The following is a 17046-nucleotide window of genomic DNA, read 5'->3' on the forward strand; positions in this document are numbered from 1 at the left end:
CAAGATATGGCAGAGCTTGTTGAGTCTTGGGGGTTGGGGGTTAGTGCATCAACATTATTAACAATACCATGTTAAAGTCTAGGGTTTGTTACAGTTGGGTAATTTGGTCTTGTAAAAGACTTTACACCTTCAGAGTAAATACTATTGTCCTCTTTCTGGGAGTCTCAGTGAATCCAAAGGCTCAGCTAACTGCAGTTTGCTGAGAGACGCCATTTTTGCTTCTGTAGGTTACATCCAACTATTCCAGTGCACAGCAGACTGTGTGGGAAACATGTTCCTCACCAAACAGTCCCTTATTTAATGATTATTATTATAAAATATATATATTATTGTTTACAACATACAAATACAAGAGAAGCAAAAGATCTGGTGATACTTTTGAATTCCTTCAGACTATACAAACTGCATTTATCACCCCTAACAGCGTTGCTATTTATAAATGAAACCAGGGCGACTACTGCGCAATTGTTAAGACAGAAGCTCTGTGCGAGCAGCAACCCCGAATTAAACCCATGGTATTTAAAAGAAACGCTGATAAAGATCATGTTTTAGGCTTCTACATTGTGCTAATCAGCAATGTTTCAATCTTCTCGGGGGGGAAACATGATATGAAATGTAGTGGTTTAATGTCCGCTTCGTCAATATAGTTATATTTATAGATATTTGCTTCGAATCAATTGATTTCATTAATCAAAGCTCCGATGTAATCAATAAATGCAATTAATCAGGGAGAAATGGCAACAAATATATTCCGTTTTATTCCCAGGAACGCCATGTCATCTTATGGCAACGAGATACAAATAATCGGGGGTTTTTCAGCACACAATCCGCCGTAATATAATAACTATATATATATACACAAATTAAACCAAGAAATAAAAACCTTTAGCCTTTAATTTCCGAACATATTCATCTGAAATAGGTGCTATTATTATATATAAATCTTTTTAATCTGTGTTTCAGTCATCCCAGGGGTTTACGAGGATATGTGGTACAAGTTTTTAAGACCATCAGAGGTGAAATAACACCAATCCTATGACTGAATGAACTACCAGCCCTTTATTGTATATAAATAAGCACAATGTAACCCTATAGTTGTTATACGTCCACACACACAGCCGTATCGCGTTCCTACCTCCAGCGAGAGCGCCGAGCTCACCGACACCACCGCCACCGACACCGCCGCCGCCAACACGAAGAAAAGCCGACGGTCGCACATTCTCCTGCAGATCTCTCTCCCCGACGATCCTGAAATTCAGCGACCCTGAAGTTTTTCCCTTTTTCTTTGTCCTTCACAAAGCGGTATTGGGTTTTATCCGTGCTCTTGGTGCAAGTGTGTAGAACAGCGAGACTGTACACCACGCAGCGTCACCTGATCGACCAAACAACGCGTAGGAGGGCGACTCGATCCCGGAAAGAGTCGAGTCTCCGAACCCAATCATTAAGACATGGACATTCGGCTCTAAAGCATGTCTGCACTCGTTCGTTTCAGTTCCTACACAGGAGATGTAATCACATAAAGTCAGAAAAAAACCATGAAGCCAGGAGATGCCAGTGGGCACGACTTGATCTCCTCTATCAACAACATTAACAGAAAATAAAGTCAAATGATTTCTAATAGTAGTCAAAAACTAGGCATGTTGGAGACCTGTTGTGAAACTATTAATTGTAAACTGTGGGCATAAAAATCAGAAAATAAAAATGTTTCGCTTCTAGTATGGTGTTTTGTTTTGTTTTTGTTACTTTTAAACCTTTTACATTATTATGCGTTTCTATCGAGGAGTGGGCCACAAGTCCTAGCAAGGCCTTCTCTGCTAGCCTAAATGCTATCACAATCACTGATTTACGGTTATATATCATTTTGCCCATGAATATGTATTAAGTTATTCCCAATAGCCTATTCTCTTCATTTCGAAGCGTTCCTTTTCACAACCAAGTGGCACACAACCAAGTTTAGGTTAGAGTTTCTATCCAATCAGATTTCAGCCGTACAGCAATCTGTCATAAGCGCTTCAGGATCACCAGTGCAAAGTCTTATAGCGTAAAATCCATGTTGCTTGAAGCTGTTGCTTTAACAATGTTTACAAGTTGCTGACTCCAGAGCCATCCAGCAGGCATCCAATACCGTCAGCATTTTCGCGTCTTTTGACTGGATGGTCAGACAGCGCACTAGTCAGAGCTCAACAACTGCATCTGTAGCAAGCTGCACAAGCTCAAATATATCCATATGGATTTAAAAGCTGTTTTTTATTCCACAATGGCTGACAGAGGTGAAGAAATTGATTTTGGTTTAAGAAAAGCTGGACAATTTGAGAAAAGGTCAGCCAAAACACTTCAAAACAGTTGTTAAGCTCATTTATACATTTGCATTTTCTTTCCTGTAGAATTAATATAAAAACAAATGCACAAAAATGCACAGAAAATCCAGGGGGCATTTTATGAGGTTACTATTGGTGCTTCTCCTAGAGATGATGTATGTTGTTGTGACTGCAGTGGAAGGAGACTTGTTAAATGGGGTTAATTGGGTTTCATGCTTTAGTAATAGCATTCATGCAGCTGCATGAGATAGCTATCTGTGATGGAATGTTCTGTTATACTCCGTTGTATAATATTGATGGTTTCTATAGTCAAGGCATCATAATGATAGTATTAAAAGGTGTATTGATACAGGAAGGACACCACTGGCGGCCTAGGGGTTAAATGCATGGCCTGTCACTGGCTTCTATAATGTATTTCAAATAGGTATATTTACTAATAGTATAATCATATTTAATAAGTGATGAATGTGTGATTAGAATAAGCACACTTGAAGCAGGAATGAGCAAACATATCTTGTTCTTAGAAAATGTTTTATTTGAAATAATTTTATCTTGGTATTCATTTTTTATTTTTTACTATTGATAATAATGGGCCTAAAATGTACAAGCTGTAAATGTAATCGATTTGGCGTTTGACAAACACGTTTTAATCGTGTAGAATTAGAAATTATTATTACTTTGTGCAGACATGTGACTAAAGGTTCACTGAGTTCATTAGACATGCTGCCTAAATATATTGTACAGAGTCGGCGCTTTGAGTCGGTTCCAGTGAGTCAATTGACTCTGCATCAGAAGGTCATCTTAAAAGAGTCGGCTCTAAAATGCCTGGAATTGGCAAGCAATTTCTCTCTCTCTCTCTCTCTCTCTCTCTCTCTCTCTCTCTCTCTCTCTCTCTCTCTCTCTCTCTCTCTCTCTCTCTCTCTCTCTCTCTCTTTCTGTGTGTGTGTGTGTGTAAATGTGTCTTTGGTGGTTGTTTAACCGGCCCACGACACTCATAGGTGAGGTGACTTCACTAGCCTACACAGAGATCATTCATGATCCATAACTCTCATTTATTACGCAAAAGCTTACTTGAACTGCTTAAAAATATATTTGACTGGACGATCTACTGGCAAAAAAAATAATAATTTAACCCGAGATGTCTGTGCTGGTATTTGCTGCCCCTTTGTGGTGGCCCATCAGAGCAACAGAAAGCAGCTGCAGCACCTTATACCTGTTTTAATAAGCATGCTTTCTCTTGGGTTATATTTTTCTTTCCCTGCAAAAAAAAATAAATAAAAAAAAAATACAACAAAAAAAGAACAATTGATATGAGAAGGTTTTATTGTCCTGGCCAGTAAATCCTGGTCTTTCTGGAACTAAATCCACTTATAAATCCACCTAAATTGCTTTTCATAGATCTGAAAAGTAAAGAAAGTAAAAATGTAAAACATTACTCATACATATGCTTCCTGTCCACAAAAGCAATGTCAAGAGCTTCATGTTCAAAGAAGATAGATAGATAGATAGACAGACAGACAGACAGACAGACAGACAGACAGACAGACAGGCAGACAGGCAGGCAGACATACAGACTTTATTGATCCCGTGATGGAAATTATTGCGTTACAGCAGCAGCAATTTACACAAATAGTAGTAGGGGGAAAAACAGAGTGTAATTAATTAATTGTGATTTATATAAATTAATACAATATTGCAGATTATACTACATAAAAAAAACAGAGTGCAAACTGCCAGTTCAAAAGAAGAAAAGAAAGTAATGAATTGTGCAAATTGTCAGTGTATGTATGTGTGCATAAAGTGACAGTAAATAATAGGATATGTTTATGTTACTATTAGCATCTGATTTCATATAGGTAAATCATTGTACAGTGCAATGGGAAACAATAGGAATGATTTCCTGAACCGCTCTTTGTGACAGCAAACCTGAATCAGTCTGTTGGAGAATGAACTCTGCTACCTCTGCATGGGATCATATAGTGGGTGGGATGGATTTTCCATGATTGACAGGAGTTTGTTCGGTGACCTGTTGTCCCTCACTGTCTTCAGTGTGTCCAGTGTGTGTCTGATTATATATTCAGCCTTGTGGATGATTTTATTGATCCTGCCTGCTTACCTGGCACTGATGCTACTCCCCCAGCAGACCACGGCACTATAAAGAGCACCTACCACAACAGACTGATAAAAGATTTCCAGCATCCTACTGCATACATTAAATAATCTGAGCTTCCTCAGGAAATAAAAAGTCTGCACAACCCCTTGTTATACACCGTGTCAAAGTTGGTTCTCCAGTCCAATCTGCTGTTCAAGTGAACACCCAAGAACTTGTAGTTGTCCACAACCCCACCCTCCTCACCCATGATGGTAACTGGTTTAAACACAGCTTTACACTTTCTAAAACCCACTACCATCTCCTTGGTGCAGGTGGCAGGAGTTGTACTGCAAATCTGAGGTGTACAGGGTGAACAGGAATGTGAATGTTGAAACATGTTTGTACCAGATGGGCATGTTTGAGTATTTCATAAACTGCTGATCCTCTGGGACACAAAAATCTCTAGAACAAAATGAACAAACACAAACAAAAACCCAGAGCGAATGACGCTTATGGGTGGAAATACCATGTTGATAAGAGAGGCCATAGGAAACAGAACTGCGTTCCACTACAATAAAAGGAATCTGTGACTATCATGGGAATAATTAACAGGAAAGTTGAAGATTAAGAATAAAAATAACCTGTTTTTACTCAGTCTTCACCTGTCTGTGCATAATATCCAGATTCTTGGTCTAGGCTGACAGGAAATAATGTAGATGCTCTTCTGTTTAGCTCATTCACCACAAGATTTTATGTGTTCTGCATGCTGAGATGTTTTTCTATTTAACACGGGTGGGAAAAATATTATATAAGTTATTATGTATATTATTATACCCTTCTTGGTACTTTGGTATTTATCTCTGGCCTCTTACATTAGCAAAGCATGTCTACCAACAGAACTGTTGCTCAATCAGTGTTTTTGTGTAAAGTTATTTCTAGTATGTTAATATCCTAAATCAGAAAGAACATATTTTACCTCCGATGTGATGCTTGTTGTGAAGAAAAACTATAGCTCTTGAGCTGTATCTGCATGATTTTATTGCACCGCTACATGTTCCTAATAAAGTGGACAGTGAGTCCACACTACTACTAAAATAATAACTAGTGAATGCAGAGTAACGAATGCTTCATCTTGTGTAAACTCTTGAAGCTGTGTAAATAGCTGTTTTGTATATTTCTAATTTGTGTTCTTCTGTGATGTAGCTGGATGAAGGACATGGTCAGTACCCAAACTGTTTTGTGACCTGAACAAAGTGCTATTAGAAACGCATAAAGCATGCCTCACAAGTTAAGGAAATACTGCTGATTAAGCAACAATGTCTCATGTACCTGCAGTGAGGAATGAAATGGAAAGCAGGTATGGTAGCAGAGCCTGCTGAGAAGAAAGAACACTTTTGCATTGCAGCTGCAGGATTAGAGTCTCAGCTGATTAGTCTCTTGAAGATGAGTGAATGCTTTTACTGAATATGCAACAATGCAAAGAGTAATATAGGGCAGAGCTTGTGGATAATTAGTAGCCATTTGTTTGCAAACTGAACATGTCTTAACGTTTTACATGGAGTCACGCAGGATAAACTTTAGGGTATATTTTTGATGCAATGCAACCCCAAAATGAAAAAGGTTTGTGTCAGAACGGCATGTAAATTGCTGTGGCATCTCAGCATCAAATCTGGAGAGACAGTCAAATTTTTAACACCCACAAACACAATGGTCAATACACACAGGCATATCCGGTGAGTAAATGAGAAAACATAGAAAATAAATTCTGTTTACGCAGTTTTCAAGAGTGTTTATTTTTGTTCTTTAAATTATTATACCTCACTTGAAAGATTGTATTTCTCTCATATGTCCAGTGGAATATAAAAAGCAAAAACCATGGTAATAAAAGAGTCAGGTTATTTGTGCTCATTTGGCTGACGCTTTTAAGTGGCCTTACATTTAAGACATGGCACATCCAAAAAGTCGAGCGACAAGGGACTTTCTCCTTCTTCCGATCAGTATGCCCAACCACTTTCCTACAGTTATTGTCCTGTATGGAATTTCTTTGACTTATAAACCTTTGATTTTATTATTGTCTGGTTTCTGTTCACAGATGAAAGTCCTGCAAATGGATCTTCATGAAACAATCCAAATCCCAAAATGGAGCATGGCTTTATCTATAGCATTGCTTCTACATTTTGTGTCAAAGAATAATCCAACTCTTCATAGACCACCTGCATATCCATTTAAATGTTCACACAAGCCATTAAAAAAAAACATATACAAATACTGGGAATGATCCACATCCCCATTAATATAAATCATATTCACAAGGCGGCAGGTCGTTAGAATGCATGACATTGCAGAGTTTAGTTAAATTTTTCATCCTTGCGATGTACCCGAGGCAACTTTTAATATTTTCGAACATTAGCGCCACTCTGTATATCATAAGTAGTGTTTTCCAAGCCATGTCTTGCGTACGTGCATGAGGAAAGTTTATTTTTGATTGTAGCCTGGATATGGTGGGGGTGGGGAGTAGTTCCCTGTTCTGGTAGGCATTGGGGTATATGGAGGAGGTTGAAGATCTGGGGGAAACATCTCATAGTCAAAGCTGTAAGGGGGTGGTGGCCCTGTGTGTGAAAGACAAAAAAACTTAATACGACAATGTAAATGCCAGATATAGAGATGTAGCAATATAGAAAAAACATCCATTTAAGCACTATCAGTTCATCTTTAACAGCGATGTTCCCCTGTGGACTATGTAATTCAGTTCTGTAAAGAGTGTGATAAAGTGTGATGAATTGTTACCTGCATAGCCCTGAGTCACTGTGTTGATGTATGATGTGTTAAAGACGCCCACTCTCGCTCCACGGCCATTCTTCAAGCACATGCAAATGCACAAAAATATGGCTGCCACAGCACCCATCAAAAAGACTACTCCGAATACGATCCCTGAAATAGCTGTGCCCCTAGAATTGTTAACAAAAACATATGTTACCGTTGCATAATAAACAAACATATAAGCAAACAGTTAACATAATTCACAATCATTTATTTAGATGACAGACCTATGAAGTTTATCAGGGCCTATATATATCAGGGTTTAAATTACAACTGTGTAGTCCCTACCAACTTCTATACAAACAATAAATAAATAAATAAACAAACAAACAATCATAAACCAGGTGGAAAAAGTACACCCTTTCCAATTTTACAGATATAGAGAGAGTTTTAGCTGCCAGTTGTTACTAATGAAATACACAAGATCAATAATTAAGAAGTGTGACTACCTCTATAAAAGACATTGTTTTGTTCAAAGAACATCAAGGTTAATCTATATCATGCCACAAATAAATGACATTAGACATGACCTCAGAAAACAATTGCTACTGCTCATTAGTCTAGGAAGGGTTATAAGGCCATCTCCAAACAACTGGAAACTCACCATTCTACAGTGTGAAGGATTAGTTATAAATAGAGCCATTTGCTTCATTTATGATATAAAAAAATCATAATAATTATGACTCTAATGAGATGTTGATTAAAAAAAAGAAAACATTACTGAATTATAGGGTGAATTTCGTTTTTCCCCGATCTGGTTTCTGAATGTTTACTTAAAAAAAAAAAACACATAATAAAACCACATAACATTTGTTTTTTTGGTCACTATGATTTATTTGTATAAAAAAGTTGGTCAGAACCAGATAAACATTTATGCCCTTATAAATAAAAACATAGAATCTAAGAAAATTGTACTGTAATATTCTGGATATATAATTAATTTACATTTTATCATTTAGACTGGTGAGTTAACTTGCATGTTCATTTATAACCTCCTGCGTCATTGCAACATTAATAATAGTTCTCTTTCATCGACATGGGACATATTAGAGACTACACAAAAATGAGACAGTCTGCCAAGTGTCATAAATCAGACATATAGCTATAAAACCTAGCTACATGCCTGAACACACACACATTTACTGTTAGATCATGGCTGGGTATTTGTAGAACAAAATATTTGCATGGAACATCAGAGGAAAGCATTTCCTTTCATGTAACCACAAATATAAGTGTTTGGAGTGTACAATACAGTACTGAAACCCTTCACTCTAATCTGGGTGTGTGGTCAGATGAAACAAAAATTGTTGCAACAAACAATCAAGGTGGGCTTACAATAAAAAGCAGGATAGTTAAACAGAAAAGAACTAAACACCACTGTTGAGTATAAATGATGTGTTGGAGCTGTTTGTCCTCCAAAATATCTCAGATTGAATATTGACAGGATACTGATTACACAATCATTGGACACTGTCAAGCTACAATTGTCTTGTCATTTTTTCCCAGCAGAATAATGAACAGACATATAAAATCTGAAGAAAAAAAGTATTGCAGACTGAACTTAGTTTTCATTGCTCTTAACTCTCAGCAAGCATTATGAAAAACTCAAGTGATTTTATGCTGACAAAGGGATCTATCGATCTCTTATATTTTGTTAGCCAATAGCCTGTTTGGACTTGTAAATTGTCCAGAGATTTTTCATTTCCAAAAAAAGGAAAAATCTAAATGTGGAAGCTCTCTTACTCTTAACTAGGCAGATAATTAAAATTAGGACCAGACCTAGATGTTCACCACCACAGTTAACATTAATGTGGGCCTGGTCCTTGACATAATAAATTAATGAACAGCCCAAACTGAAGATTTGTTATCTCTAATTACACTGCAACTGTAAATGAACATCTCATTAGGCACATTCTTTCACACTAACAACACTTCTGTTTTTAACTGACACTTTCTTCCTTGTGTTAATTCGGTCAAGGGATAAAAAGTGTGATATTTCCACCAGCCTTGCAGTCGCTTTCTTTATGGTTACAGTACATGTGTCTGTGGGTTAATGGAACAAAATGTCCAGTGTGAAACAGCCTTACCAAGGGTCCCAATAAATCTTAAGCTGACTGTATGTATTGCCAATTTCATACAAAAGTGCAATATTGTTTGTAACCTGACAAACATAATGAATCATCCGTATCTGGGTCTTTCTATCCCCCAAAACAGTCAGCAATGTTGTAATGGCAAGCCCGACCACCCAAGTTGTTCAAATGTATTTGCTGCTTGGAAAAGATAAATCCTTCATTATTGTCTGCAAAAGGCCATGTCAACACTGTTCTGTCACAGAAAAAAGATGGAGCACTAAAGACAAAAGTTAAAGAAGCATAGGACAAAAAAACCCCAAAACATTTAACACATCTGATCAAACAAGTATAAAGTGTTGCACAGAGAACTTCTGCCCATATATCATATACTCACTTGCCAGGAATTAAGTGTAGATCTTTGTGAAAGAACCTTTAATGCATGATTTGCCTTTCGGACTGTAATCGCTTCATAACTGTAGTTATTTGAGAAACACAAACCCCTCACAGGTTCTTGGCTTCCTAAGAGTGTTCTACTTCTTTCTATTATTAAATCATTCTCAATAGAACCCCTTAATGGTTCCCACTGCTGTAAAAGAAAGTTACAAATATTTTTCAAAGCAGTTGAGGTACCATGTACAAATTTGGTTACAGAGCAGAACAGAAATCCCTACAGACCAGAGGTACCAAAACTAATGTCTGCATGCCAAAGTTGGCCTGTGGTAACTTTTGATTTGGCTCATCATGCCACAAATGAGAAAAGGAAAAAAGTAAAAAACTTTGGGAAAACTTTGGAGGTCACTGAATAGTTATTTTAGGCACTGAAATCTGTTGTACATGAATTTGATTGTTTTTCAATGTACTACAAGTTTCACTGAAGCAGAACTTTGAAAATATAACTGCATTAATTAAGAAAAATTACAGAGTAATGTTTTCTATCTATTATCTATTTTAAAACTTTATGAAATTATAAACAAGAGGAACCATGGCAAATTTAATGTTAATATAATGTTTAGTATAATGAAACATTTATTTTTGCTCACAGCCTTCAGTTGGCCATTCATAGCAAAAAAATTGGACTCCTCAGCTAAAGACAGTTTTTTGAAGAAAAGAGCTCGTTAGGAAAGTTTATTGTTCCAGAGCACTGGAAATTAGTGAGGTTTCAGATTCATGAGCATGGCAATTAAAAAACAGCTGTCTAAAGGTCGAAGTTCAACCGACTGGTAACAGCAGGATGTAACAGCTAAAGTTAAGATGTCAGGGGGAGACGTGTGTCTGTGGTTATGCACATTGCACTGGGTACTTACGAGAGTACATCCCCCACGTAGGCGTAGTACGAGCAGCAGAAAGGAGGCACTCCATCGCAGCAGTACTCAATACAACCACTGCACTGAGCCTCTCCGTGGCCTGTAATTGCAGACAAACATAAAGATAAATACCAGTATGCCTACAAATAAACTAGAACCTCTAAACTAATGTGGGTACAATGCATTTTTCTTTTTTCTTCACATGACCATGATTGACATTTCTGTCAATGAAGGAACATTTTGTAACAAATATTAAAGTTTAAAGTCATGAAGATTTGATGTGCATTAAATAAAGACACTAGACTTTAAATCTTTAAATTCAATGACCGATTGTGGTAAACATGTAAAAGTATAAACACTACAGCATAATACAGTTTTCTTACCTGTTTCTAAACACAACCTGGATGAACTTATTTTCCCTCATCCTTCTTGCTGAGCTTGCATGTGCTATACACTATCTAGGCTCCTCCTGCTCACTGACACTTCTTTCTTTTTTCTTTTCTTGCATTCCTTTTTTTTTATGTAGTAACAATTGCTGGCTTTCTTAAAGCCGATGACTATACAATAGCATTTGCACTTGTTTGTGACAACGTCTTTCATTATAGTCCAATTAATGACTTCTGGATAGTCTCTTCTCAGATGCAAAATTAAGACCAGTTAACAACGAGCAGCCATCTGGTTTGCATTTATTTTAATGAGATGATTAGCTCAATAAGGCTTGGCTTGAATTTTTCAACCATGTAGAAAGAGACACCCCACCCCAATTTTTAACACACTTTGCTCTAGGATTCTGAGCAAAGGCATGTAATTAGCTGGATCAGCACTGTAAGATTAGAGATAGAAAAAAATCTCCTGGAGCTTTTTCAGAGATCTCTAGGATTTTGCCAAAAGTTCCCAGCATATCAGCCCCAACATGGTCTCCTATTTAAGTATTTCCCAAAACATAAAGCATACAATGAAAACATTTTGGGATGGACTAGAATTTTTTATACATGATCAGTCAAATAAAATGCAAAACATTCTCCACCCACACAAAACAAATGATTGCTGACATATCTAAACCCTGTTGACTAAATAATCGGAAGTGATGCCACAGCCACAATGAAATCCCAAAAAGAAAACTGCAATCCCTGCAGTAAATCTTGTGTAGGTGGCAGCGGTTTACATGTGGAACCCCCACCCCCTTCAGTTTAATGTGTGGTGTTGATGAGTGTATGTGTGTGTACCACCATGTGTGGTCTCCAGGAGGTCCTGCTCATTCCTCTGGGTCCTGTCGGCCAACAGGATTAGGACAAAAGAGCCCATAGTGCTTCAGGCACCTTTTTTAAATGTTACCACCCAGAGTAACCCCCACCTGTGTGATTGTGCATTGTGAATAGGGCTTTAGCAATGTGCTGGCATTACTAATAGGCGCTTCATTGAGCTATTACCTACAGAAAAGTTTACAATCTCAATCAAGTCTAGGACTTTTGAGTTACTATTTCATTGGACTGTATGACAACATTTGTATTTCCGTTGCAAAAAACAACGGCAACATGTATTAGATTGTGTGACAACAATGATCACAATGCATTTGAGGTTTGTTGGAAAGATTAAAAAAAAAAAAAAAACATGGGAGATCATGGAGAAATATTTACACACACTCTTTAAGAATGATCATGCCTGATGCATACATGTTTCTATAACACTGTAGGATCAGTTGCCATAAAATGAGTCTTACCGGCGAAAAGGCACAGAAGCAGCGATTCCCTTAAGAGTTTCCATCCCGGTTGTGAACTCGTCTTCCTGGAGCTTTCCATCTTTTTAAAATCTTTTTTTCACCCAATCGGATGGGGAACTGTAGCACAGTTATCCAACACCTCACATAAGACAGCAAGGCGAGTCAGTGTTTACTAAACATATCTATATTTGTGTACACACGAGTGTAGAAATAAAAAGAGAAAGACTAAACTATATGTTAACTGTATGATCATTAAATATAGAAGGTAATAAATGAAGATCGAATCCCAAAGAAGACTTTTAAAGCCCTGCCCCACGTGTTCCGGCTCCACAAAAAGTGTCCCTTGACTTCTTCCTCTTTTTTTTGCCTCCTTCCTTCCTTTTTTTTTTTTTTTTTTTTTTTGCCCGGCTCTTAGCTTCATCCCCTCCCCCTGTGGCTGTAACGACTCGAGAAGAAAGAGAGCGAGAGAGAGAGAGAGAGAGAGAGAGAGAGAGGATGAAGAGGCCAGCTCACAGCGCACAGATTCCCAACAAAACCCCGTGGGCGCCTCCAAAGTCACGATGCTTTACCATGAAAGAAAAAAAAAAGCACGAATAAATGCTCAATCAGACCTATTAGGGAACACTGAATGAGCTCACGATCATTTCGGGAACATGATACACTCCAGGGTTGTTTACAGCACAGACTGTGAAGTTACTCTTGTATCTCAGAGGTTTAGAAATCTACACACATCATTAGATTCTTGTTTTAGCCACCATTTGTACCTAATCATTCACTATCTGCTTATAAAACAATAGAAACTGAACATAAGTTCTAAAGGGTTGCACTACAAACCATCTGGTGCAAACCATTAAAACCATTACTGATATTTATTTATTGTTTTCAATAAATGTTGTTCTATAATGTACGCTGGCACTGGACCATGAATGAATGCTAACTGGTTTCAACAAAATGTGATCTACAACTTGCTAAAAAAATCTTCTATCCGTGGTTCAGATATCCATTACACCAGGGGTCACCAACCTTTTTGAAACTGAGAGCTACTTCTTGGGTTCTGATTAATGTGAAGGGCTACCAGTTTGATACACACAGTTTTCAGTTTGATCTGAAATTACAAATGTTATTATATGTTATTATTATTAATTAATGATATTCATCTATGTGAAGACACTGATCATGTTAATGATTTCTCATTATAATTATCAACAATGATTTAACAAAGTAGGAAACAGCTATTTTTAGAAAAGGCCTGCGGGCTACTCATGTGGTCCTTGCGGGCTACCTGTTGCCCGCGTGGCATCATGTTGGTGACCCCTGCATTAGACATAACATGGACACACAATTGTCACACAAAGCAACAAATAAGAAGACATCCAGGCGAACCCTAAGAGTTTCCATTAAAACCAATACAATTCCCATGAAAACCCATTCTAAATTTAATTAGTTTTTATTTTATTTTTTACACCGCAATGTCCAATATACAACAGGTTTACTAGCAGCGCTATTTTGTGTTTTGTGTATTTGTCTTGCACTATCCTGTATTGTCTTGCACTGTCTTGTATTGTCTTTGCACTGTTTGCACTAGGTTGCACACGATGCACTTTATGTGGCGAGGACACTTACTAGTCCTTAACCCTGTGCTTTCTGTGATTGTTGTTTTATGTAGCACCAGGGTTCAGGAACGTTGATTCATTTCACTGTGTACTGCGTCAGCTATATATGGTTGAAATGGCAATAAAAGCTTCTTGACTCGACTTCTTGACTCTTGACTTGACAAAGATGCAGAGACAAGAAAAACTGTTCTTGTTGTACAGACACTCTGCTTTTAACAATGACACAAATACCCTACCACATATTTATATACAGTACACTTACAAGAAAGACATTTAATTATTTCACAACTGCACAAATTTCATGTTACTATACATTTGATTTTTTAAAAGTACAAAAAAAATGTCTCTTAACCATTCATATGAAATTATTTCCTTTGAAAATACAGTAGATATCCTACTTGACTTAACACAGGAAAGATATTTTATCATAAAATTTGTGATTAAAGAAGTTTTGTATGTCTTTAGCCTGAGTGTATTTTGGTCAAATTTTTGGTCTAAATTGTACATGTTTATATCATAATAAAGAAAATGTTTGTGAATTGTGGGCACATACAATATATTTATTGGTTTATGCCTTCACTTTTTTTTTGTATTTGTTTCATGTCTATTCAGTGCATCATTTTATAAAATTTCAGTATCAGAAATTAATAAAAAATATATAATTAACCTTCAAAAATCTATCTATCTATCTATCTATCTATCTATCTATCTATCTATCTATCTATCTATCTATCTATCTATCTATCTATCTATCTATCTGGAGTCATTTATCAGGATTTCAGTATACTCTTTCACTCATTGGACATTTTATTATGTACACTATATAAACAAAAGTTTGTGGTATCTGACCAGAACATTCATACATGCTTTCTGAACATCCCATTCCACAATGGCTTTATGCAGAGGAACATTATCCTGGAACAGGTTTGGGTCTACTAGTTCAAGAAAAAAGAACATTTTATGTAACTGCATCCAAAAGACATCATGAATAATTGCTATGGTGACAGCTTTGGGAAAAAACACATATGGGTGGAAATTTCAGATGTCCTAGTACTTGTCCATGTGGTGCATGTCAACTTGATATGTACATATTATAAAATACACTGATGCAAAACAGCATTGCTCACCCCTTTGAGTCACCCCTTTCCCCCCACACCATGCCCAGCCAATGAGTATGGTCAGGTGGAAATTACAGTCTTATCTGAATTGCAGCCACTGTGTCTCATTTGGTATTTCAGAAAATCGACAGTGCGTTTGCTTATTAGGTGTTTAGCAAAATAACACCAACATTGTATTGGGAATAGAATCTCAGACTGACTTATTCTCTGATTCTCATGCGTGTAGTGTCGCCCCCTTGTGCGCATAATGCACTAAACAACGTGTCATATCCAAACCAGGACAGAAAATATGAACTTTTTTACATACATTTACTCTGAGGATATAAATATGTCAAAGTAAAACTTCATATTTATAACTATTTTTACTGTTTCTGTGGACAGAATGGTGCAGCTAGCTGCCAGAGCAAATGTAGAAGAAATTAATTAAAATGTATTTTTTTTTTTTTTATCTGTTACCAGTTTTCATACCTTTTCACAATATACACTCAATGTCATCTTTTTTTTCATGGAGTTATCTAATCAAGCAATCACGTGACAGCAGTGCAATGCAGGAGAACATGCAGAGAGTCAGGAGCTATAGGTCAAAAAGTTTGTTCACATTAAATATCAGAATAAAGAAAAATTGTGGTATCTGTAACTTTAACTGTGCTACGGCTGTTGGTACCATGTGGGCTGATTTGAGTATTTCAGATACTGTAATACAAAAACTGATACAGCAATTTCCAGTCTTCACCAGTCCAGTTTCTGCTTTTCTACTCACTCCAGTTCTAATTTGATACATCAAAATATATTTTAAAATAAAATACCAAATACCTTAACTTTAAGTGTATGAAAATAAATGACAAAATGCAGCAGCCACACCATAAAAAATACTGTTAATGGAGCATGAAATTTCTTCACAAACCTTCCAACAATTGGCCTTTTCAATCTGTTCCTTTACCATTAGACTGATATAGTTGATTAAGTAAAGAGTGTTTAATAGCAACAGCTTTTCTCTGGTCGAGTCACACAATAAATCTGACATATGCAACCAAATAACAATTGAATATTTGTTTATCAATCATTGGACACCTACTTGAAAGCTGGCAGCCTTGCACGTTTCATACCTCCACCACCTTCTTCCATATGGATAAATTTTCAGTTCTGATCTCAACAAATCTGGGCAAAACACTGAGTAGGCAGTAATCACAGGCCACATTTTTATGATGTCATCATGTAGACTACTTACAAAGTATTTTACAGTATTTTAAAACGACTAAAATACATAACACTAAAGTATTTTAATACAAAATATGAAGCTATTTTATTCAACCTATCAAACACAAATGACAAAATCTCATTTAAAAAAAAATACATATATCATAAATACTGCCCATCCCTGGTTATAAAGAGTATACTCATGTTGTGTAAAAACTTATTTGGCATGAAAAAAAACCCCTGAAATGTACTGATTTACGTAAGTATCCTAAGGCACTCCAAATTACTTTCAGGCATATCCTGCTTATTTTACTTATCTTGAGAAAACTCTAGAAATTAAATTAGCAAGATCATTCGCATGATTTTGATTTAGGTACTACCATTTACGATGTATTTCGGATCAAAAACTGAACCAGAAACTCCAGAAAATCTATTATAGTATCAAAATGTGCCGAGACACATTCCAGGCTGAGTGTAAAACCATTTATAAAGAGTTGAATGAATCTCAGGAGCACAGTGTAATACATGAAGTTTGGGACCACCAGGATTTTTCCTAGAGCTAGTATTCTAGCTATATTCTCGTTATTGCATTAGAAGGGCCTTGGAGAGGGAGGTGAGCAAACATCCATTGACTGCTCAAACAGAGTTTCAGATGTCCTCTGCAGAGACGTGAGCCCCTTTAACAGCAATTACCGCTAACTGTAATCATTTGCACACCTGGAATTTAGACATTTCTGTCATTAATCCTGGCAGATCCATAAGAATGGAATGGGAACATGTGTGACCTGTCAT

The 17046-nt window shown here is 36.8% G+C and overlaps 2 protein-coding genes across 3 annotated transcripts in view; both read right to left on the minus strand.

The window, feature by feature from the left end:
* Positions 1-1632, minus strand: part of appa (amyloid beta (A4) precursor protein a) — a 34916-nt gene extending 33284 nt beyond the window's left edge. The window contains exon 1 of one of the 2 annotated variants that reach the window (XM_083522317.1): positions 1136-1632. In XM_083522317.1, coding sequence (XP_083378443.1) covers positions 1136-1219 — 84 coding nt within the window. In that variant the 5' untranslated portion in view covers positions 1220-1632. The remainder of the gene's footprint in view (positions 1-1135) is intronic. The other variant, XM_083522318.1, reaches the window with a different exon arrangement.
* A 5212-nt stretch (positions 1633-6844) lies between these two features.
* Positions 6845-12697, minus strand: cyyr1 (cysteine/tyrosine-rich 1). Its single transcript, XM_083522166.1, has 4 exons — positions 12327-12697; positions 10607-10706; positions 7198-7358; positions 6845-7019 (listed from the first exon to the last, which is right to left on the minus strand). Exons 1-4 carry the CDS (start codon positions 12403-12405, stop codon positions 6886-6888), a joined length of 474 nt encoding a protein of 157 aa, XP_083378292.1. The 5' UTR covers positions 12406-12697; the 3' UTR covers positions 6845-6885.
* Between the last annotated feature and the right edge of the window lie 4349 nt (positions 12698-17046).

This window comes from Silurus aristotelis, assembly GCF_946808225.1.
Source record: "Silurus aristotelis genome assembly, chromosome: 20".
Lineage (NCBI taxonomy): Eukaryota > Metazoa > Chordata > Actinopteri > Siluriformes > Siluridae > Silurus > Silurus aristotelis.

Bases quoted from the DNA above. Each gene is read 5' to 3' on its own strand.
- cyyr1 (XM_083522166.1), bottom strand. From the start codon at position 12,405: ATGGAAAGCTCCAGGAAGACGAGTTCACAACCGGGATGGAAACTCTTA. The intron at 10,707-12,326 runs GTAAGACTCATT...CTGCAATTACAG, and splicing joins GCTTCTGTGCCTTTTCGCCG to GCCACGGAGAGGCTCAGTGC. The intron at 7,359-10,606 runs GTAAGTACCCAG...TAACAATTCTAG, and splicing joins TACGTGGGGGATGTACTCTC to GGGCACAGCTATTTCAGGGA.